The sequence below is a fragment of the Ciona intestinalis genome, chromosome 10 (assembly GCF_000224145.3).
Source record: "Ciona intestinalis chromosome 10, KH, whole genome shotgun sequence".
In the NCBI taxonomy this organism is placed as follows: Eukaryota; Metazoa; Chordata; class Ascidiacea; order Phlebobranchia; family Cionidae; genus Ciona; species Ciona intestinalis.
In genome coordinates, this window is record NC_020175.2 from 4,096,363 (window position 1) to 4,120,651 (window position 24,289).

General features: G+C 34.5%; 5 protein-coding genes across 5 annotated transcripts; 3 read left to right on the forward strand and 2 right to left on the reverse strand.

Annotated features, from left to right (window-relative positions):
- Positions 1-255: 255 nt before the first annotated feature.
- LOC104266168 lies at positions 256-4,396 on the reverse strand. Its single transcript, XM_009861762.3, has 10 exons — positions 4,218-4,396; positions 4,006-4,112; positions 3,606-3,711; positions 3,282-3,422; positions 2,878-3,032; positions 2,317-2,410; positions 2,023-2,155; positions 1,686-1,801; positions 1,315-1,448; positions 256-385 (listed from the first exon to the last, which is right to left on the reverse strand). Exons 1-10 carry the CDS (start codon positions 4,248-4,250, stop codon positions 256-258), a joined length of 1,149 nt encoding a protein of 382 aa, XP_009860064.1. The 5' UTR covers positions 4,251-4,396.
- Positions 4,397-4,724: 328 nt separating this feature from the next.
- On the forward strand, positions 4,725-6,138 carry LOC100187322 (COP9 signalosome complex subunit 5-like). Its single transcript, XM_002129209.4, has one exon. It carries the CDS (start codon positions 4,804-4,806, stop codon positions 5,962-5,964), a length of 1,161 nt encoding a protein of 386 aa, XP_002129245.1. The 5' UTR covers positions 4,725-4,803; the 3' UTR covers positions 5,965-6,138.
- On the forward strand, positions 6,114-13,374 carry LOC100184123 (Bardet-Biedl syndrome 2 protein homolog). Its single transcript, XM_002124730.5, has 18 exons — positions 6,114-6,313; positions 6,670-6,885; positions 7,222-7,347; positions 7,425-7,487; positions 7,548-7,625; positions 7,980-8,084; positions 8,388-8,474; positions 8,801-8,889; positions 9,322-9,559; positions 9,943-10,024; positions 10,086-10,149; positions 10,511-10,618; positions 10,834-10,960; positions 11,296-11,421; positions 11,646-11,783; positions 12,100-12,212; positions 12,591-12,739; positions 13,123-13,374. The coding sequence occupies exons 1-18, from the start codon at positions 6,197-6,199 to the stop codon at positions 13,221-13,223; spliced, it is 2,127 nt and encodes a 708-aa protein (XP_002124766.1). The 5' UTR covers positions 6,114-6,196; the 3' UTR covers positions 13,224-13,374.
- A 25-nt stretch (positions 13,375-13,399) lies between these two features.
- On the reverse strand, positions 13,400-20,236 carry LOC100177099 (protein NRDE2 homolog). The gene is made up of 14 exons (XM_002128968.3): positions 20,039-20,236; positions 19,769-19,864; positions 19,257-19,449; positions 18,722-18,866; positions 18,347-18,452; positions 17,921-18,037; positions 17,497-17,594; positions 16,791-17,251; positions 16,430-16,481; positions 16,266-16,370; positions 15,209-15,874; positions 14,713-14,857; positions 14,283-14,440; positions 13,400-13,834 (listed from the first exon to the last, which is right to left on the reverse strand). The coding sequence occupies exons 1-14, from the start codon at positions 20,097-20,099 to the stop codon at positions 13,430-13,432; spliced, it is 2,808 nt and encodes a 935-aa protein (XP_002129004.1). The 5' UTR covers positions 20,100-20,236; the 3' UTR covers positions 13,400-13,429.
- Positions 20,237-21,509: 1,273 nt separating this feature from the next.
- On the forward strand, positions 21,510-23,991 carry LOC100186502 (calmodulin-beta-like). Its single transcript, XM_002124674.4, has 2 exons — positions 21,510-22,098; positions 23,043-23,991. The coding sequence occupies exons 1-2, from the start codon at positions 21,793-21,795 to the stop codon at positions 23,217-23,219; spliced, it is 483 nt and encodes a 160-aa protein (XP_002124710.1). The 5' UTR covers positions 21,510-21,792; the 3' UTR covers positions 23,220-23,991.
- Positions 23,992-24,289: the final 298 nt, after the last annotated feature.

The following is a 24,289-nucleotide window of genomic DNA, read 5'->3' on the forward strand; positions in this document are numbered from 1 at the left end:
AGACTGAACAGCATACAGAATCAACCATATTCTGCTGTTTCTTTTATGAGATTTTGTTTAGTTTTAAAGTTAAAAGATAAAAGTATGTGAAAAATAAAGGATATTTTAAAACATATTTGAATATGCATACTGTTTAGTATGTTTTAACAAAATGATAAAAATATTTTGGTTAGAAGATAAAAATATGCATACAATAAAGGATATTTTAAGTTAAAACATGCATATATGTTTCAAAATTAACAAATATATAACTATTCACATACCTCCGGTAGCAACAAACTGATCTTGTATGGCAGGTACAGTGAGACATTCAGCTATTGCTTCTGCTGCATATTCTTGTGTTGTTGAATCTTTACTGAGAGCCAGTGATATTAGGATGTCAAGTCTGTGTGGAAAGAAATAATTAATGAATGAATGTAACTTGAATAATTTTCGCATGTCCGGAAAACAACAGTCATTATAACACAGGTCTTTTGTTTCATACACAAGTCTTATACAGAAATGGAAAAATATTTACACTTGTTAAGCTTAAATAAAATTATATTATAGAGTAACTTCATGATCTTTACTTTTAACACTACTAATTATAATTGTAGTTCCAAATTACATTATAAAAAACAAATATTATATATTGAAATTTACTTATGAAGTCTTATGTACAAGCTTAAGCTATATTGTTTTAGATAACAATAGTCTGTGCTATTGAAACACAATGGTTAGAATGTTTGACTTGTAACTACAACAAGCGTAAATAAATGTAAGGCTTATTACGTGTCTTGTTTACACGGCACACATAAGATCAAGAAGGCATGAATACGAAGTGCTTTGTTTTGTGGGGCTATGATTTAAAATGTAATTTTGTTATAGTCAGTTTTAGAATATAAAAGTGCAAGATCTTTTGTTCTATTAAAAACAAAAGATTGACGATTCCATTTAGGCGAAATATATATTTCTTATAAAACTTATATTATAGAATTATAGGGAATGTTTTGTCCATTACAGATTTCTACAAACGGGACTGTCATTGCCCTGCCATGCTGGACGCGAGGATAAATAAGTTACATAAATGGTAACTGTGTAAGTGGGTATAAGGTGTATGGAACAGAACACCAGTGCTACAATGACTGTTGTTGCTGCCATGTGGGGATAAATAAGTTTTACATTCAATCATTCATTCAAGAGTACTGAAATAGCGTTTTTGTTGTTGCGACACACTTTAAACCTGGGTTTTGATAAAAGTACTATCTGAACTAACTTGTAATTTCAGAAGCTCCTGTCTTAAAAATCTATCCACAAAAAAACCGAACAACCTACCCCCCTTCAGTGACAATTTGAAACTTATTATCATCAGCAGATGCTGCCATAGTGGCAAGTTCAAACACAGCACTTCTCTTTTGACTTGTGTCTCCATGTTTAGCTGCATGCATTACTTGCTGCATTTCTCTTGTCTAAAAAAAAAAACGATTTTAACTTGAAAACAATTATTGATGAAATTTACAAATTTGGGGGATTAGTTATAAGTATGAGATGCTGCTAAAGATCAAATGTTTTTGAGTTCACTTAACCAAATTACTTATGTAAACAACATAAGCTGATGCAGTGTTTACATACTTCATGTATTTGACACGAATTTAAGTTGGAATAAATTATACATGTGTAGAAAACATAGCCAGAGATGGACCTACCTGTATCAAGTAATGTTCAATAAAATCGCCAACTTCAAACTTGAAGTTATAAAGCAAGTAACAACACAGAATACCAGTGGATATCATGAATATAATGACAATGCAGAAATAAACACCTGGATGGAATGGAATATTTAACCTTTAAAATATTATACACCTCATGGTATGTAACTTTATGAGTGTTTTTTTCTGTATAACTAAAAATTTAAAAACCCATTTGTAATCACTGTAGTTGAAGTAATTGCCAAAATGTTTTGCCAAAGAACAAATGCAGCAGCGACAAGCATTGAACTCATACAAGGACCTCAGCCATATAAAATAAAACATTGCAACTTACTTGTCCACACAGATGATTCATAACACCTCATCTGGTAAGCCGTACAAACCCCTTCCTCTACTGGATCCCCTCGAGCTTCCGAGAAACAATTTGACACTTGAGACTGACATCTGGTGGTGGGGTATGGCGACAACTAAATAGAAATATTATAAAAATTAAAAAAAACTTTTAAAAACAAAAAAGAAAAAAATTAAAAAAACAAGATTCGTGCAAAAGTGTTTTAAAGAAAATTTTAATTTTTAAGTTTTTAAGTAATTTTTCATACTTTCTTGAATTTTATTAAATCTGACTCACTGTTAGTTCTGATACACTGAATACAAGCAGTAAGATACTTGAAGCTACCATGAGTGTACAAAGTAAGATCATCACCACCATAAACTCGCGTCTCCTGTGGATGAGAATAATAGATTTTATAAATTCAACAGAAACGGTGTCGCAAAACTGACTTAGCAACAAACTTTGGAAAAGTTTTCAACAAAATTTGGCAAAATTCTAAAGAGTCTTGCAACAGACCCCCTCATTTGTTAAAAAAAAAGATTCAACATGCGTAATGAAAAATTATATAAAACTTAATGTGTCTCAGATAATCAGAGTGTGCCAGAGTCTAAATGGTAAAAAGAACTGGGGGTCCAGTGCATAATAAAGATTGATAGAGAAACAAAATTTACAAAAAATTTATAAAAAAAACAAAACAACATTCGAGGGGGGGGTAAAAAGTAATGAAATTGATGTGCATCTTATAAATCTAGAAAATTCAAGTCAACATGGACTGTATACCTAAATAGTTTGACCACTTTTAGTGTGGTACATAATTGATATAATCATTCAACATATTTTCACATACACTCAACCCACCTTACACTGTTCTTTCCCATCCACCCACCAATCCTTGTGAAACTTGGACTGTATATGAATGAAGCAAAAATAACAAAGAGATAAGCAAAGAAGAAGTACCAGTACACTGTGAAGAGAGCAAGAAAAGCAAGAACAATCTGCATCATTACGAGGGTCTGTGGAAAGAATTATAAATTCACTTAAAGGCAATTGCTCCAACCTAGTGGTCTCTAATGGGTTGTCTAAATGCTCAGCCATTCAGAAAAAAAACACCCACAATCAACTTAAAGTTTTGTGAGTGAAATTTTATTTTATCATTTTACGATTTTATAATTTAGTTCCTATAAAAAAGAATTGAAAAACTTTTAGATACACAATAATTAAAATTTACATTATTTCAGTATCACTTCACTAAGGCAACATACTTTGTAATTCCTCAGAACTTTTTCTCTTGTGTCAAGATATCCGATCTCTTCACACAACGCAGATTGAACAACATCAACAACTTGATCATCAGTTGTTGTTGTTGTTGTTGTTGATTGGTGGAATCTCAAATCTTTGTTCCACTAAATGAATTTAAATGATTTTCACATATTTATTACTAAATGAATATTTCATCACAGAAACTGCACAACATATTTTAAAAAACTTTTTTACTACAGTCAGGTAAATTTTACTGAATCTTTGCTTTTGTACTAAAAGCAAATATTTTAAAAATTATTTTCACAATTACAACTTCAACTACATACCTCAGAAACATCATTCAAAGGTATCATTGAAATAACAGCATTGTTCAATATCTTATATTCTTCAAGTGTGTATGCATCTCTCAAGTAAGATCCCTTGTATTGTAACCTGTAATAAAAGTTACAAGTAACAAACAATATAAAATTTTCATATTTTTTGATACACCTAAATCAATCAAAATAAAGTAATAATTTTTTTATTGTTTTTTTTTATAAATGTTATCTTTTAGCAAAAAAGTGTAAGGTTTAATGACAACACATTCTGGCTGCCATATGGAGATATAATACCATGTTAACATACTATAAAAACGACATGCGCTAAAACACAGCAGGGGTAGAATTGACTTGAATTTTTTAAACGTTTTAGTCATAGGCCTTAAAGTTAGCATACATGATGTAATACCTGAACTGGTGGTTAGAATGTCCGATTTCATGCAAACTATGCAACAAGTTTGCTCTTACTCGCGCCACTGTATCTGATGGCCGACAAAGGTCAACGAAAGTTCGCCCCTGGAAATATACAGATTAAAGCAAACATCTAAACTTTTTATAAAATACAAATTCTTTTTATAAATAAAATATACAGAGAATGACAGAAAAATCAAAATTACTCACCGGATAAGCTTTGCTTTGTATATAGAGCAGCATTATACAGTTTCTTATGAAACTTTTAATAACACTAAAACTGTATCATAAAAAGTGCAGTCGTAATAGGTAATAGGATACCTAATACATTAGTTAAGTTGGCCAGCACCTAACGTTATGTATCGTAAATGTTAACAAAATAAATGGGGGTGTTTCCCCAAGCTAATCTACGTCGCCATGGTTTCAACTTCACTTCTGAGGGGACATAAGAATTGCGGTTTGCAGTAATCGCACAGCTGTAGGAATTAATGCACAATTTAAAATTTAAATCATTTTACCAATATATTTAGACGTTTCCAAAGTGTTATTAAGTCGTTTTTCCTGTGCCACCCAAACAAAATGGACGGCTTTAAAATTTGGGTAAATAGTTGCATGGCAACACTGGACGCGAAATGACGTCAGAAGAGGGTAACAATTTTGTCAAAATGACACAAATTTGTATGTAATGTACATATTTTCGATTGTTGTATTTTTAATTTTTAACAATTTGATCTTTACAGATTTTAAAACTAAACCATTTATTGTAGATATTTATTTCATTTACTCTAATCTCATCATGTCAGCGGAAAAAGAATCTACTGGAAACGGCGATTTTGTAGAACCGCCTGTAGAACCCAAACCAAACGACGAAGAAGAAATGCCAATGTCGGAATCGGTAGCTACAAATCCCCAGCCAGCAAGTACGGAGACCCAGGAAATGTCACAGGGGTCGTCCATGGCCATGAAAACATGGGAGATGCAAAATAACATTGAAACTGTAAGCGCTGTGGATGAGATTTATAAATATGACTATCAAGGGCAACAAGACATGCTGGCTGCTAAACCGTGGGTAAAAGACCCTCATTATTTTAAAAATGTAAAAATTTCTGCACTCGCTTTGCTTAAAATGGTCATGCATGCTCGTTCTGGTGGTAATTTAGAAGTAATGGGCCTTATGCTGGGTAAAGTGGATGGGGAGAATATGATTGTAATGGATGTATTTGCTTTGCCTGTAGAAGGTACTGAAACAAGAGTCAATGCCCAAGCAGCTGCATACGAGTACATGGCTGCTTATATTGACAGCGCAAAGCAGGTCGGACGATTAGAAAATGCCATAGGATGGTACCACAGCCACCCTGGGTATGGCTGTTGGCTAAGTGGTATAGATGTTGGCACTCAGCTTTTAAACCAGCAATTTCAAGAACCCTTTCTTGCTATTGTGGTCGACCCAACTAGAACTATCAGTGCTGGTAAAGTGAACATTGGAGCGTTCAGAACCTACCCTAAAGGATATAAACCCCCAGATGATGGACCAGATGAATACCAAACTATACCACTTAACAAAATTGAAGATTTTGGTGTCCACTGCAAGCAATATTACTCACTTGATATTTCATATTTTAAGTCCGTACTGGATAAAAAGTTATTAGAAAGCTTATGGAATAAATACTGGGTGTCTACTCTCAGCTCATCTAGTCTGTTAACCAATGCTGAGTATATGACTGGGCAAGTAAAGGACCTTTCTGAAAAGCTGGAGCAAGCAGAAACTCAAGTAAATCGGACATCAAGTTACTCGTTCGAGGCCCATGAGCGGAAAACTGAAGATAAACTTACAAAAGCTGCAAAGGACAGTAAAAAATTAACTATCGAAGCAATACATGGGCTCATGTCTCAGGTTATAAAAGACAGACTTTTTAACCACATGAAAACACCCCAAGAACATGGTGCCACTAATTAAGTTTTCATTTAAAATTGAAAAGTTCAATTTGTAAAATTTTCGCTGCTGTTTTGTTATTCAAGTGTAATTTATCAAAACTCTGCATGCAGTCCAAAGTTTGTATTTATTAAAAAATTCATTATGCCATACTGTTCTTTGCATTAAAATTAACTGCAAACTTTATCCTTTACACCAGACCCAGGGGTCAAGGTATTCACTATTGCTGTTTCTCTGATTACCATACAGTTAAATCATGTTGGTGCCAATTTTCACTCTAAAAATCAAACATAAAATCCATCCACGTATGGTAACAGTTGGAAAGTATGATGGTCTGCACCCGTGTTTAACCTGTGGGACAACGGCATCTAAGGTAATGTGTTTATCATATGTGGGTTGGGTCCTTGCTAGACTTGGGATATAGGCCAGATTGGCCTACTATTATGTGTTTATCATATGATATGTTAATTTTGCCACATGTACCACAAAAAAGTGTACTGTTTACCTAAAAAATTTGCAATTTCAACTTGAAAGACACTTAACATTAGTTGCTTCAATCTTGTGGTCCCTTATGGGTTTTCCGAACTGTCAGCCACACAGTAAAATAATCCTCAAAGACTGTTTTGACTCATAGATTTATTTTAATTTAGACCAATTTCGTTCACCCTACAGATCTACACAATACTTCTTCCTTGAAAATTCTTTTTTTATCCAAAATATTTTTCTCAGGTTTTTGTTCACAATCCACACAGTCCAGCCATTGCAGGTGGCCGGGTTGCTGTACAAGATTCCGATATCAGTTTGTTGACAATGAACCAATCAGTGAGTGCAATATGTGCTGGACAGCTGGATCCAGAGAGCAAAAGAGACGTTCTGTGTATTGGAACCCAAACAAACTTGCTGGCTTATGATGTGCATGATAATAAAGATTTATTCTACAAAGAGGTAACTTGTTTTTGAGAAACAGTTTTAAAGTGCATTTTAGGCATTTATGTTTTCAAACCAGACTTTTTATATTATGAAACAAGCAAAGTTTATGTTGTACTATGTGTGGAGAACCAGTATTTCCCTTTTTTGAACATAAGCAGTTATGGTCTGTGATCTCCTACAACCCAGTGGTCTGTGATTGGTTGTCCAAATTTTCAGCCATATGTAATAAAATAGTCACCTACAAAGTTACACATGTGATTACTTGTAAACGGCACGAGGTTTATGAAACAGAATTCCTGTGTTGTAACAACATGCTAAAATAAATAAGTTACATTCATTTTATTTATTCAGGTTCCAGATGGTATCAATAGTATTGTGATGGGAAAAATCTCAAGTGTGGATGCACCTTTAGTTATTGCTGGTGGGAACTGTACATTACAAGGGTTTGACATGGAAGGAGAAGATAGATTTTGGACGGTATATCACACTCATTTTTACACCTAAAGAGATCTGTAGTGTGCTGGTAACATAAATACTAACACTGTGTGTTTCAGGTGACAGGAGATATTGTATCTTCACTTGCATTGGTGGATTTTACAAATGATGGAACTGATGAGGTAGTTATGTTTGTTTGAACTTTTTCCTGTAAAACGGGGTTAATTTTCATTATTTTCCAGTTGTTAGTTGGATCAGAAGATTTTGACATCCGTGTGTTTCAAGCTGATGATATTATTGCTGAGATGACAGAAACTGAGGTGAAGTACTAAAGGATAAGTCTAGTATATTTCAATAATGGGCCATTCCAGGACCCATGGCGTGCCACCCTGCGAGACCTCACCCACATAGAATAGAATAATTTCAAAAGTTTGGAGTAACTATGTTTTTTTTAAAACTTACCGCAAACGAAATGAATTAACACAAGAACTGTTTTATACAAAAAAAACTGCACAACTAGAGTGAATAGGATAAAACATGTTTGCACAATAAAGCGTATGGCATTCAAATCCAACATATATTTTAATTTTTCCCAAAAAATAACAGGTAATGCCATAGCTATGGACGTAAAGTTCATTTAGCTGGCTTTAATGAACTCCATTTTATTATTTCAGGCAGTTACTGGTTTATGCAGAGTAAGAGGAAGTAGATACGGGTATGCACTCGCTAATGGAACTGTTGGAGTATACGATCGTTCTGCAAGATACTGGAGAATAAAGGTGAATGATCTCATTTACTAAATATTGTAATTCTCCGTGTTTTTCAATCTTTACATGCTGATATTGCGAAGTCTTTACAGATACTGAAATATGGTATTATACCTTGGTGCTTCGATTTTAGCAGTGACATATAATAGTAATGTGTGTAATTATGGACTTGCGTTTATGCCCTACTAGTGCAAAATGTATACAAATTTAAGTTGTAGATTACTATTGTTTACTATTATTTCCTAAATTCCTATATAAATGTATGTTGTCAGCCAAAACTTTTTGTTCATTTACATTGTTTTCTTATTGTTCTAGTCAAAGAACCAAGTCATGGCAATCCACAGTTTTGATTTAGATGGAGATGGAGTACCTGAACTTATAACTGGATGGTCTAATGGGAAAGTAAGATGGGTAGTATTATAATGTGAATTCTATACCATCATGGCAGAGTGGTGAGCATGCCTGCCTCCAACCAATAGGTTGTATGAAACAACAGCTAAGTTATAATGAATGTTGTTGCTCTGCCTCTCAGGGATTTAAGTTACATTCATTCATACCAAAAACTTGTACACTATAGAATCAGAAGTCTAGAATGCTATCATAAAGTTACATATGTTATAACTTTAAAGCAGGTATGATGTATGAAACAGCATACCACAGTCATTACTCTGTCATGCAAAGATAAAAATTTACATTCATTCATTGAATTATTTAATATGCTCATTTAGATTGATGTTCGAAGCAATTCAACTGGTGAAGTAATATTCAAGGATAATTTAACAAGTGCAGTAGCTGGAATAGTGGATGCAGATTATAGGTTAGTGTTTTATTGTTGGGCATCTGGAAAAATTGGGTTTTGCAGCAACTTTTTTAAAGAAACGTCCTCTCTGTAGGTAGATTTCATTACACACATAGGGTTTTAAATGTTAAACAAAACTTGCATTGCTAAAAATTGTCATGCTTGTCGCTAATGTAATAGTGGTTGATGGTATCTGTATGAAATATGATACGCCACTGGCAATAAAGTCATTTTGGACATCTTCCTGGAACCTAGGATGCAGAGTCACGCTTTTTTATCCATAGCGAACTTAACAACTGTTGTTTTGCTGTTAATTCCGTTCTTTTCTTTTTTTAAATAACGTGATCTTTGCCAACGTATTCAAAGAGATAAATAAAAATGATGTTTTCCTATGTTTATTATACAAAAAACACACATATGTACGTTGCTAATATTTGCAATTTATCTCAGATTGGATGGAAAGAACCAGCTGATATGTTGCTCTGTTGATGGAGAAGTGAGGGGTTATCAGACCGACAAATCAAGGCTGCAAATAGTAGATGCTAACCGCTCGAGTGACGACATGCGTGAACTCAACCTTACCAAGCAAAACCTTCTTCTGGAGTTAAGGAATTATGAGCGTGAACAGGAGCCATTGAGAGGGGAGCAAGTGACAGCTATGGAGAGAGTAGAAGGAGGAATTATACCGGTAAGTGGTGACCCTTCTATTCTATGTGATGATGGTCCCAGGTGGTGAGCTGTGAGATGTTGCTTGGCAGTTGGTTACAATTGGAAGCGTCAAAAAGTTTCTGCAGTTGACTGATAAACATGCCATGTAATAACCTAAACATGAACATTAGATAATGTCAGCTGCTGATTACAGCTACATGTAGAATCTGTAGACATTCCATATCAATGTGCAACAGTGCAAGCTATGTTTAGGTGTTTGGAGATTTTGGACGAAGTTGGCCCCTTACTGTATACAGTTACATGTAAAAAGTTGCTCTGGGTTGCAAGTAGCCCTGTCTGTTTTATATATCCTGTATAAGAGGGGGATAACCTTCCCACAGTTAAAACTAAACTGTTAAACAGGCCAGCACAACTATAAATACTGAGCTTATCATTGAACAAAAAGAACATCCGTGTATTGAACTTGTGGTGTCCACTTCAAATGGTAAGTTAGTAAAATTATTGTATAATTTATGCAGATTTCTTTAAAATGATTTTAATTTTAGAGACAATAGTTCGAATGGTTGTCATTTTTGCTGAAGGATTATTTGAAGGCGAAAGTCATGTCATGTAAGTAGCTTCTGTTTTGTAATGGATTGTAAATGCTGCTGTCATGCCAATTTTTTCTTGAAACTTTAGCTTCTATTCTATATGGTTAAGGTCCTGCAGCAAAGCAGGTGGTATTTTTGACGAAGTTGAGATATTTCTGAAATTAAATGTCATAATTAAATGTCCTACATTCTATTTCATGTGGCTATTTAGTGAGTGCTTAAATTCAGGCCAGAATCGGCCCATTACCCAACACCTAGGTCACTTATGTAAGTCATTCCTGGGACCAGTGTGACTCTGTCCTGTTCTCCGTTCACACCCAACCAACATTAAACACTAGCAAACTGCTACACCTGTTAGTAGCCATTTATTTATTTTCCAGGCACCCATCACCAAATAACTTGACTAATGAAATAAGAGTTCCCATTCACCCAACCAAGGACTCGGCTGTGGAACTCCATATTCAAGCTTTTGTCAGTTTGCCAGGAAGGTATGTACAACTCGGACATTTAAATTAGAATCTGTAGAACTCAGTAGTTTAAAATCCACAAAATACAAAAATAGTGTACCGTACTAGTTTGTAACAGCACAAGAATTAAACCATTTTTTATCAAGTATATATAGCTAAGGTGCTATGGCAAGGAAAGCCATTATTCCAGAGTTAGCACATACACAATTATTTAATTGAACTTTGTTTTTTTTTAGCTTCAACTTCCATGTATTTGAAGTGACCAACCACCTACCAAGCTTCAGTGCTTATTTATACCAAGATAATATTCCCAACATACCAGAAAGCTCGGTCACATTTACACTCAATGAGAGAGTGCAGAGGGTAGGTGATTGATGTTATAACATTTGTACCATACTGTCATGTCATGGAAAAAATGGAAATATCCTGCCTAAAGACCTAATAAACTGGAAATATCCGGTTTATGCCACTCAATTTCAGTGTTAAATATGTGGACTGTGTCATACAGGCAGCATATACATTTTATATACTGTAGTCTGATTGTGCAATTAGAGAGCCATCTTAACTAGAAATAACCGGTTCATTCCGGTATTGACTATGTAAAGTCTATGCTATGCTGGTATTCTAATACTGGCACAACAGATTTATATGAGACGTGATGTTTTTTAAAATTATTAACAAAATGCTTCTTTCTGCAGGTTGGAATTTGGATAAATGAAAACTTTTTGTTACGCCATGAAGTTCCATGTGAAGAATCTATTGATTGTCACTTTATTGCTCTAAGAGGAGGAGACCTTGTTATTAAAATGGACAACAGTGGCCAGGTATGCAGCAGTTGTATTAAAAACTAGTTACATTCTGTTGAGAGTAAACTCCTGTCTCGCGTTTTTTATTTTTAACGGAATCTGGAATGACATTGTTGAAATACAGTTAAACTCTGCATATTCACTCAACATTAGCATCAATTTTGTTTTAAAAGAATACATGTCTATTGTTGTCTAACTATTGTTGGCATCCATGGTAGTGACATCACTTTTTGTCTTCCCAGGTTCGAATCTACACTGATAACATTGATCTTGCTGGTGACGTCATTCAATCTCTGGCTTCTTTCCTACGGTTGGACCATCTTCAAGTTACGGCTCATTTCCCAATGCATCTTGAAAGACTGAGCAGTATTATGACATCGGTGAGTTTTTTAAGCTGGATACGCGTGTTTGTTTGTAGCAAAAATATTTTTGGTCTTGGTGTACAAGTTTAGATTTGAAATCATAGGTAGTAATGTAATGAATCTCAGAATTAAGTCACTTACATTAGGTCTGGATATACATTATTAAAAAGCAATAACACAGCATATGGTCTGGAATCTGAATAGCACCCTGGTTTTTCAAAAAGTAGGTTTCTATGACCGAATGTCCCCATTTTTGGATTTATTCAATTTAGTTTTAATGTCTCAGAACAACAATAGATATCTTCAATTTTTCATAAAACATTATTTTTTGCAGGTTGACAATCTGCATGCAGTCACACAGAAACTTGCAGCAGAGATGACAGACCATTCAAATCTTATCAGGAGTTTAGTTGTGAGGGCTGAAGATGCAAGATTACAAGGAGAGATGTAATTAATAAACATAAATAATTGTATTCTATTTTTTGTGGGTAAGGTTTGGCTGCATGGCATGCCATGGGACCTAGGATCCAGGCCAGGATTAGCCCATTACCCTCAGGCTAGTGCCACTTCCAGGAAAATCCATAAATGATTAGGTTTTGGTTCAATAGAAACCCACGTAAAGAAAAAACTTCTCAAAATTCTCTTCTTATAAAATCGTTCTTGGGCTCATTAAGATACAGGTTCAAGGTTTTTATGTATATTTTATAAATCTACAAATGATCCTATTCTATGTGGGTGAGGTCCCACAATGGCCTGTTATGGGTCAAATTTAGGCCAGAATTTGCTACAAATGCTGCATCAAAATTGAGTAAACTTGTTTCACAGCCCAAACATGAAGAAAGGATATATGGAACTGCAGGATTTGAACCGGGATCTTGTGAATGGATACCATGTAAGGTCAACTAACCACCAGGAATTGGTTAAATCACTTAAACTTGTGAACCAGATAATACAGAAAGCGTCACAGTTGCGAGGTGAGTGTTTTATACTGTCTTGAATGGAATGTAGCACTATTCTATTCCTTTTTTGGTGGGTGATGATCTGGGATTAAGGCCAGACTTGGCTCATTACCCCAATACTCAAAAATAAATCCTATTATTAAAGTCCTTCATGTGACTGGTGCCGCTCCATCTCAGACTGCAATGGGAACACACAGCCCAACCACCAAAAAGAGCCGCTAAAAAATTATTTGCAATATATCTGGTAGCAGAAGTAACAAAATACTTCTCACTTTAACCCAAACATCTTATTTTAAGCCCAACCACCAAAATGTAGAGCTGCCAAAAGATTATTTACAATATATCTTATAGCAGAAGTAATATACTATTTCTCACTTTAACCCAAACTTCTGTTTCAGTTGGCAAGTACAAGGCGCAGTTGGTCGCACAGTGCAGAGATGCGATTAAAACCAACAAACCATCCGCTCTGTTCAAAATCATTCAAGCTGGAAGTGCATAAGCTAAATTAAGGTTCATGTATAATATGGCACTCCAACTTCTTCATTGTGCTGCAATTGATTTTCTACTGTCTTTCATATATTTTGTACCTGTGCAAATTTCTTTACCTTCTTTTAGAGTATATGTTCGTAATAAAAAAATAATGTCGTCTTTTTCAGTTTTTTTTACTATAGAGAATTTCACTTTAAAAAAATTTATTATTAAAGTTTACATGGCTAACAGTAGTTGGACTTCCTCAATAGGAGTACGAATTCTAATACCGATATCATGCATATTTTTTATCACATCACTTATTTTATCTGGTTTAAATCGGATTTGGTCACATGCGAGTGATTTTGACCATGGGCATGCGAAAATCGCTCGTGTTAAAACGTTTTCACTGCCCTTTGAAAAATGGATAAGCAATCTCCATAGTAAAACGCTGTGGTTGTGTTTTGTGACCGCCCTTTCAAGCAAATTGATCACGCGTGATGGGTTGACATAGTTACCATGCACTGCAGTACGCTGGTGAGACAACAGTTCGAAATATATCGAGTAAAATGCTGCAGCAATGCTTGTGGCCGGGCTGAAAAGTTTTCTGGCTGTGCTCGTAATTGCAGAACCAACTTCAAGCTAGAAAAAAAGGGATTTTTTTAAAAAGAGTGATAAAAATGTAACTTATTTATCCTTGCCTTGTAGAGTGGGGGCAACAACAGTCGTTATAACGTGGCTATGTTTCATTCACCACGTGCCTGCTTACGAATAGTTTCTTCAAATGAATATTTGAATCCTTATCCTCTCGCATAAAAGCAGATATGCCAATGACTGGCATTGGATATTTTTATAAAAATAAAAACTTTTTTTTAGCAGAACAGAATTTAATCTTACACTAGTCAGTTGTAAATTAGGAGTAAATAATAGCAGGAACACATAAAAGGGTTTACCAATTCTATCTGAGCATATCAGCAACAATATAAACTTTTGGGGTAATGAGCCAAATCTGACCTAAATCCTAAGTCCTCGAAGAGGACCTCACCTACATAGAATAAAACAATGACAACAAAGAAAAGTCATAACCTACCTGACAAAGTTTTAGAGCAAATTCAGGGCAATCAGGAAAGTCATCCAATGCAAACAGAACAGCATTTCTATATTGAGTAGTTTGTGCAACGCATGGACTAATCAGACGAAGTCTTAGATTATGAATGTATTTTAAGTCCATTGCGGCTTGTGTGTTTCCTAAAAAAAACAAAATATATTTAAATTAGATAATTTATATGCGGCATTTTTATTAAAGTAACAAAGGTCACAAATAAATACAGTAAAGAGAATAAACTAATATCACAATGACCGACGTTTTAAAATACAAAAAATAAAACTGGAATTCTTACCAAAACTTTTGTATATATATATATTTGTATATATATGTCAGAATAAATACTAAAACATATTATTTTAACACCTTAAAATAATTAAAAATTTTAATTATTGTTAAAATGTTTAATTGTCACCTGAATTAAATTCTTTTCTTATAACACTGATATATTGTTTCAATGTCTTGTCCACGTTTGTTGAAGAAGACAGAGCAAGAAATACGGCATAGCAACATAAGATGTTGGCAAACTGACTTAAGTCCCCCTTCTTAGAACAACAGACCTGAAAAATGAAAAAAATTAAATAAGTTTAGAGAAACCTTATTATTATGTGCAAGATACTTAAGTTTAAGATATTTATCTTACAATGTAATTTTTATGCAGGGTTAAAAAATCTAAGTTTAGCAAATATTTTATGTAGAATTATTTGTACCAGAAATTAATCTGGTAAAAACTAGCCGGCATGAGGTGTATCAAACTTCTGAACATTCATGTTATAACGAATGTTGTTTTTTTGCCACACAAGAAAAAGCAAGTTACACTTATTTATTTAAAATTGCATATAAATCATGCTTAAAATTTGGGTGTCAACACAAAGTACTAAATATAAAATATTTCCAAAAACTTAACTCACAGAAGGATAAAGGCATGCCATATCTTCACACAATCTTTCCAACCCTCTGCCACCTCTCAACAACATTGCTCCTGTAACTTTCTCTGGATTCTGAAAAACTTCTTTAAAATTGAGTCCATCTCCAAGAGCAGCTAATATGGGTTTTACTGATTCAGGTTTCGAGTCATAAAAGCATTCAATATAACTAACACAAAGGACTAGGGCATCTTCCAGCTGCTTACATGTACATAGAGAGTTTTGAAATACTTTAAGACTGTCCTCTGCCTTTCCTGTAAGAAATTCCACACGGGCTAATTTTCCCCATACAACAAAATTAAGTGGGTCCGTTTTAAGAGCGAATTTCGCAAACTTTTTGGCTTCTTTTTCAGTTTTTTTTAATTCCGCTTTTTTCCCTTGAAATTTAGATAATTCCGTAGCCCTTACGACAAAATAATCCATTCCTATTTCGGCAACACCTTTTTTCACATCAGTGGGACAGTTTGAACACAGTTGTTCTAGCACCAAACACAACAGTTCATGGTGTGGGGTTCTTGGTAGCATAGTGTCTGTACATTGTGTCCCACAATCAAACTTAAGCTGGGATATATCACCCAATGAGCCAGTGCTATGTAATGCATGTGTTAGGTGGCAGGGCTGGCTCAGTAAAAAGTTTCTTTCCAGAACATTCTGAAAATAAGATTTCAAATAATAAGAACGTGTTTTATATTTATTCTTACATATGGGGGCAAAGTCAGAAATGATAAGATGTGTATTTTGTTTCATGTATCTACATACTGAAAAGTTTTTTGTTTTTTTTCCAATTCAATTAACCTGAAAACTGACTAAAGGTCATTCAAGGTCACACCGAATAACAAGACCTCTTGCTCCAATGCATGTAATATTAAAATGACTTTCTAAAAATAAAATATTAACACAACCCATTAGGAACATAAGTGACCTACAATAAAGGTGGTATTAAGCCTCAAACCCAATACAGGTTTATGGGCCAACATTCTAATGACTGTACCACACTGCCAGATAACAATACAGAATGGTTCAATGACTACAAACTACTCACCTCATTCCTAGCCCCCAAGGTTTTCACAAACAATTCGAGCAAACGTAATCGACTTGAAACTTTTTTTGTAAAGAAAATAAAACCTTTGATATCTTCAAAAGATACCTGGAGTAAATAGTGATGTATTGTATATGAAATATTATGAAAAAGGTAAAATATTTTACTTTTCTGCCCACGTCTTCGCAATCTTGTTTCAATCTCCAAGGATAAATGTCTCTGTGTATAAAAACAAAGTTAAGCTAATAATTGTAGAAATTATGAGTTAAAGCAATGTCTGGTAAGTGTCTTTCTCAAGGACAAATTACCCCTCAATAATATCAGTATCGAGCATTGAACCCAGATTCCTTGTTAACGATGAAAACGCCTAATCACGGAGTCAGACCTAATATAAAGTGATAAAACTGTATCTACATATTTTTAAAATATAAATAATTTCAAATATATACTTAAAAAGAATGCACACAAAATATTGGTATCCTGAAGTAACCTAGATTTGGAAATCAAACAAATCCATCATTTTTTCACCTCTTTCCTCTTGTGGACTCCATCACCAACCAGTTATGAGTAAGATCAAGGTCCGGATCAACATCCAGATCATCCACAAACTCCTCTTCTTCTTCTTCCTCCACCACAGAGGACCATCCTCCCTTTTGATGTTTTTCGGACCATATTTTCCAACCGGAAGACTTTTTCTCGCCAAGAATCCCCTCCCCGCTCTCATAGAAGAGCTTCACATCCTCCACATAGGAGCAGGAGCAAGTCCGGAGGTTGACTTCCATGAGTAAAATGAGGAGGAGCACGCACCTCTCCACCAACCCGCTCTCGATAAAAAATTCGACTAATTTTTCAAAAATTTCCAGCAAGTCATTTTCAGTTTTCGCAGCAGTTTCTTCTGTTTGAAAACTTTGGAATCTTAATGAACTTAATGTTTGAATACATTTCTCAAAAGCTTTAAGAGTTTTGTGTACTTTAAATGAAGCTCCGCTCTGTGTGGAAATATAAGATGATATAAAAATAACCTGTTTTTAATATGTGGTCTTAACTCTTAATGTAAGACTTTTATATTATTGTATAAACATATAAAAACATATGCTCCAAAAAAAAGAACTTTCTTTATGATAATTACCCTAATTAAAGAGACGTAAAATTGGTTAAAATGATGTAGTTAAAAATAAAATACAGAATTGTAGGTTTTGATTAATATATAGGCAAAGCCAGAAGTTAAATTTACCATTGTGTGTCCGATGTAAGCCTCCCATGATCTTCTGTCTCCTGGATGTTGGAAAACAAGATTCTTCCATTCCCTGTCAGAATCTTCGGATATATTTTCTAGGAGAAAAAAAAATAATACCAGCAAAAATATCACAAATTAGTATCAGCAAAAACATATATATAATATATATATATTTGTTATAGTGGTTAGGCATTGTAACTGAAGGATACTGGGTCTAATGCTTGATACTGATATAGGCGTATGTGTCTTTGGTAGGACATTTGGCACATTGCTCCAACCCAGTGGTCATTCATGGGATGTAGCACCCTGGGTGTCAGGGTAATGAGCAAACTGATTTTAAATTCCATGTCCCATAGCTGGAAAAGATGTAGGGCCATATCCACATGGAATAGAACACTGAAAAAATGAAGACAATACTTACCAAGGAAGGATAATCTCTTAAGTTTAAGATCTACATTTTTAGGATTGGCAGCAATAGCTTTGTTGAGGATTGAAACTTTTTTCTCATTCGCGAATTTCACTCTTTTTCCATGCGTTCCTAAAATAATGTGTTTGATGCAATTAAGAAGTAATCTTTACAGTGTAATAGTACAATAAGATACTGCCAGGAGACTTAGTTATGGCATGAGAGATGTTTTTGATAAAGTTGGTTGGACTGTGTCTTGTGGATAGAGTTCACAACGGAGTTGCACTGGTCGCATGAAAGGCTTAAATAGGCTTTCTTGTGTTGGGATAATGAGGTAACTCTGGCCTAAATCCCAGGTCCTCCTCAAAAACATCACCCACATAGAATAGAATAACAAATTTAATATACAGTTAACAGGTATATAAGGTTAGTTAAACTTACTGTCCTGTAGTGTAGCAAGTTCCATCCAAGCTTCAATGTTGGTTGGATTTTCTCGAGTTTCAATATTTAATATCTCAGTCTGTGTCTTAAAAGGATCTTCAGCTACCTAACAATAAGGTGGACATTCACTTAAATTAAATATTTTTCTATTTTTTTCTGTTTTCATTTTTACTTTTTTTTAATATTACTGGATTTTGTCTTTTAGACTAGAACGCAGATTAGGTAATTTTTTGCAAGCGAATATCCTGGGTCTAACACTTGATATTGATATAAGCATATGGGATGTAGCACCCTGGGTGGCAGGGTAACGGGCAAACTGAGTTTAAATTACCAAAAATGTTGGTGCATTTTTATCAAACAAATAATTTTATTTACCTCTACTGTATCATCGTCGTTTATAGTTTTGTGAAAATATCTTGGATCTGTTGCAACATATTTACGTTTCCTTTTTTTCTTCGTTTTGAAAATAATTTGCATATGCTTGGGGAGTCCAATGCAAGAATCAACACAGCGGTAAAACCTGAAAAAATAATTTATAAAACTAGTAACTGTAATAAATTCTATGAATCTAACCCTGATCTAGTGCTCATAGAGTTACACGATTCTTGTGTAAAGAAATACAGTAAGGATCTGGTGCTACAAAACATAATAAAAAATCAAGTCCAACCATACACAAAGTAACATACTATTACTTGGTAATTCGAAAGCGGGCATAACTTGTAAACTGGCACAAGGTGTATGAAACAGAACACCCATGTTATAACGATTGTAATTTTTTGGCCATGTGAGGATAAGGTAAGCTAAATTCATTCATTTAACCAATTGCATATTAAAAACATATATTTTGCATAAAGGTACCATATAACGCATAACATAAAGAAGTTTAGAAAATTATATTAAAATTACCTACTTTGGAATCGGCACTCTATATGGCTTTCCAAAATACAAGTTGTTCTTATCAGCAGCTTTATCCACAAATATCGTTTCACTACCGGCATCATTAACTTCAGGTTTTACTTCAATTGGTTGGCGTTCTTCTTGTTCTGACCCAGATTCACTTTCATGGTTACTTGAAGGGTCAGAATATACAATGGGGGATTCTTCTGTGGTGGAAAGTAATAGACAACCATTAGAACATGTTATTTAAACAGTTTGCACACCTCACAACTTTCGTATTGGTATTTAAATTGCATTGATCAGTTTATTTAGTTATAGGCATTCCACTTGTTTTAAACACCAACATACGCTTACTATTTTGAGAAACGGCAATTAAAATCATTGAATTATGTTTTTCTGTTTATTCAAGTCTGGTAACAAACTATACGGAATAACTTACGAGGTAAAACTGATATTGTCCTATGAATAGCATGGACGTGGCTAGTTCATGTTTACTTCTACAAAAATATAGGATTAAAAACCCACCTTTAAATACAACTGGTAGTTCTTCTTTTAAACTTTCTTGGTGTTTTCTTAATGCTTTAGCAGCATCTTTCTTGAAGCTTTTGTTTTGCAACCATTCTGATATACAGTTGAAAAATAGAAGTTTTATTAATATTTTTAAAAATAATCTTTTGTGTTTTTTGCTAAATACAATATTTCCTTTACGTATAGTTTTCTGATAAATTTCAAGCAAAAACTTTAACAATACTATTACTAAAACATATATTTATATAAATCATGCTTAAAACTTACCCTTATCTTTATCATTACTTGATGTTGAAGCAATAGCAGACGCAGAAGGGAACAAACTCATGTTAAATGAATTTTGTTCTTAAAACGTGAGGTACAAGACGTACTACAAACGTTTCAGACTTCGTACTGTGGAGGTGCTGACTGCTGATACTTATGTAAGTGTGACCAAGCGTGACAGAGACAAAGTTTATATACTTCGTCATGAACATCATATACGTAGTTAAGAATTCGCCCCCTAAATTTATTACGCGCAGTTTATGAATAAATGAATGCTATGTTTTATACATCTCGTACCCGCTTACGAGCTTTTACAACGTATATTATGTAACTTTGTTGCCGATTGTTTTTCTTCTGTATTGCTGACAATTTGTACAACCCATCAGTGACCGGTGAGTTAAAGCAATTTCCAACACATATCTTGTCAAAAGGACACATAGGCTACGCCTATAACGGTAGCAGCGACGTGTTTTGATTTCAAAACCTCTGGGTTACATGCTTGCGCGCTAAACACTGTGGCACAATTAATGACGTGTTTGTGGTAGAGTTCATGCCTTGGAGAGGGAGAGTATTCGTAAAATCTCATTTTAATGTTCTGAAAGGCGTTAGTATCAATAAGCAATGAAATTGTTTTACAAAATCACTAATCGTAACCATAGGATAAAGATAACCAGAAAATAGCATGTTGTTCAGTTTACTTTAAAGGGCATGTTCATAAATGAAACGCATTTTCCCCCGACCTACCATATCTCTTACTAAATCCTTTCGCAAGTCAAATTCAAGTGGTTAAACGATCACGGTCTATACGCGTGTCTGATCATAGGCATTGACATTTAAATGGCAAACGCAGTTTAAACTTTAGCCCAAACTATCAATAATCTCAGTTTAGAAAGCGCCTGCTAAAATATAAGGTCTCAGCAGAGCCAACAAGCCTTACCGAAATACAGCTGCGTTAACTGTGACTGTGAGGTAAGATGGGATATCGTTAGCACCTAAAACCCATATTTCCTAATTGTGTTTAACAGTTAACAACGATCGCGAAGTTACGGTTATATAATTTTGAAAATATTCTTTGTTTGCAATAAATGGGTCGAGAAAACAGGAATGTAAAAACAGGAGCGTGTCTCGTCTTACCCCATCTTACTATTTTGTAAAAAGGTAATACAGGGTTCGATTGAAAGAGGTTCGGTTATAATACTTGTTTACTAAAACGGACTGACACCCAAAATTAAAAAAAGATAAGGTTTTGTAAAAATACTGGTAATCATACCAGGAAAGCGTTTCTTAATACCGCTATGCTTACATAATATATTAATGTTTTAATTAGTAACTGTTTACATGTTAGCGTGGGTGCGATGACGTTCGTTTTGATGATAAAGTAGGTCCATTTACGTAGACAGCCCGTATGTTGTATATAGTACCGCGTGCACTGTTTTTCTCTGTTTTATAAAATCCCGTTAATGACATTCAAAAGACAGTGTAGCTTTCGCCTACAGGCACTCTGACCTGGCGCGGTTTTTGGAGCGCTTAGGTGAAACTAGAAATTGAGCATATACATTACAACACAAGTATTAGACTCTTGGTAAGGGAGACCATTACGCACGGCCGCAACAACTCGCACGGGAAAAAGTTTCAAACCTCTACTGATACTATCCAAGCTTTTTGGCCCGCGACTTGGTTCATACCAGTTTTTGTTTTCAGCAGAGCAGCCGGCGATAGAACCACAAGGCAGCACATTTGAGATTATATCAAGAACCATGGACGAAAACCATACTCGTCTCAAAAGACAACGATCGTCCATAGACCACTTGGATGTCGGCGAGTTCCAGCGCATGTTTAATTTATTCGACAAAAATATGGACGGTGTTATTGAATCGAGCGAAATCGAGCAGTTTATGCGGTCACTAGGTTACCATCTTACCAAGGATGAAATCCGGGATATTATGGCGACGTATGACCTCAACAGTTCTGGCACAATTGAAATGAACGAGTTTGTACCTATGGTGAAAGGCAGGCTGAGATCTGAGTATTTAGAGGCAATAGAACTGGAAATGGCATTCAAGGTATCGGTTTATATATCATGATTATAGGTCTGTCTGAGTAAAAAAAATATGAAAAGATTAACTATCAAATGTATATTTGTTTGTTTTTTTAAACGCAGTAATTCGAGTTTGCTATTTTTATGTAAGAGGGGGCAAAGTCCTTTGAAAATACAGTTGGACTGATCTCTATAACATTTGGACCCGCGGTAACATTTAATTTACAGAAAGTGTGTTCGAAAGTTCATGGCGTTATATAATACTAAGACGACTTACTTTTGAAAGTAATATTTTAAAAAGCAAAAGGAACCAGTTTTTACCCGCACTGTTACTGATGTCAGAACTTGGCATTAATAATGCAAATATAGAAATATGAGTTGCTGCTTTTGAAATCTCTCTATAAGCATAAACCAATCTGGTACTTTCGAAAATATGTTTTGACTGTTAACGTAATCACAATCATAAATAATTAAACAAGCACGTGCGCTTATGAAATTGGTTGTGCTTGGGAGTCGTGAAAAACTTTACAACCTCGTAAATTATAGTTGTTGTATGGTTGAACCGTGGGCGCGCCTTTTCAAGCAATTATAATTTCAACACGTCTAAGCCAGTAATACCAGTTCTGCACATCCATTATACAGTTACAACGGTGTTGTTTTAATAATTTCGTCATACTTTACATCAATTATTAAACCATATCAGTCGTACGACGGTTTATTTAAAGGAATAAAATAACGTTTAAACTCTTTTGCATTGACCTTGGCCAATTTGTTGTATAATTTTTTTCTATGCCGGGCAGTCGTTTTTACTTATAATTAATTTTTTCACTTAAAGTTTTAAAACATAAACTTTCTATTTTTCTAAAAATTCGAAAAAGAAATTCTTTAAAAGTTAAAAATATTTTTTTAGGTTCCCCCCAAAAAATTATTATTTATTTAAATCCAAAAACACTTTAACCGATTTTCCAGGTTTTTGATCGGGATAACAACGGGTTTATCAGCAGAGATGAGCTTCGAAACGTTCTCCGTACGATGACGGAAAACCCCACTGAGGAAGAACTGGACGAGATGATGCGCGAGGCAGACACAGACGGTGATGGACAAATCGATTATCGAGAGTTCGTAGCGATGTTAACGCGAGATTAACTGCTTCCTTTCCCCTTAAGTATTTAGGGATCAATATATAGTGTCGGGTGACGAAAAAACAAAGTCTGTCTGATAACTTGATTATTTTTCGTCCAAAACGAAAAATCTCTGTTTTATAGAGTAGAGTGGGGGAAGATGGGACCTTTTATCTTTATTTTCTCGTTCCATTAAGTAGTAAAAATAGAATATTCAAAGAAATATAAATCGTATACTCACGACTCACATAGACCAATGTTAATTGTTTAAAATACAATCAGGATGTTTGGATATTATGTGTTAAAGGTGTCCCATCTTCCCCCACTGTACTATAACTTGAATATTTTCGTCGTGGGTGTATAAATAAAGATATAAGAGGCAATAACGTCAAAATAGATGGTGTCAGAAACTAAGGTACGTCTGATAAATTGATTATTTTGCGTCGTGGTGTATAAAAAAGACATAAAAAACGTGCATAACGTTAAAATACGTACGTATAAAGTGTCGGATGACGCCAACCAAAAAAATCTTTTGTTTTATAATTAATTTTTTACTTTTTATGTCGTGGTGTATAGATTTAGAATTAAGAGAGCGTGTATATGGTAAAATACTTTTTATGGTGTTTTTTTGTATATTATCTATAGTTCGCCATTATTATGAAAAATGTCCGGGTCGCATTTCGTTTTTATATTGCCCGTATAAGTTATGCTGGTGCTTTCTGCTTTGCAGTAAAATATAAGACGCCTATATTTTATAACGCGTGTGTAATTACCCTAATACATATACGGACGATATACATCATTTGCGTGTGCTCAAAGTGCTACACAGCACTCAGCATGTCAATAACCCGTTATCAAGATTGAGATATCTGCCTGGCCTAAAATGAATTCAAACTCTATATTTAAACAACGCATTTCCGGCATAATGGATCCCTGATGTAAAAAATGCATTAAAAACGTCAAATAGCCAACGTTTAAATAAGAGGGAAATTTTGCATAGTAAGACGTGTAATTACTACACAGACAACTTATATTTTTAGTACGATGTTTATAGTTAGGCTATGCGAAGACTATACGCCAAGCTTTTTTAGTTCC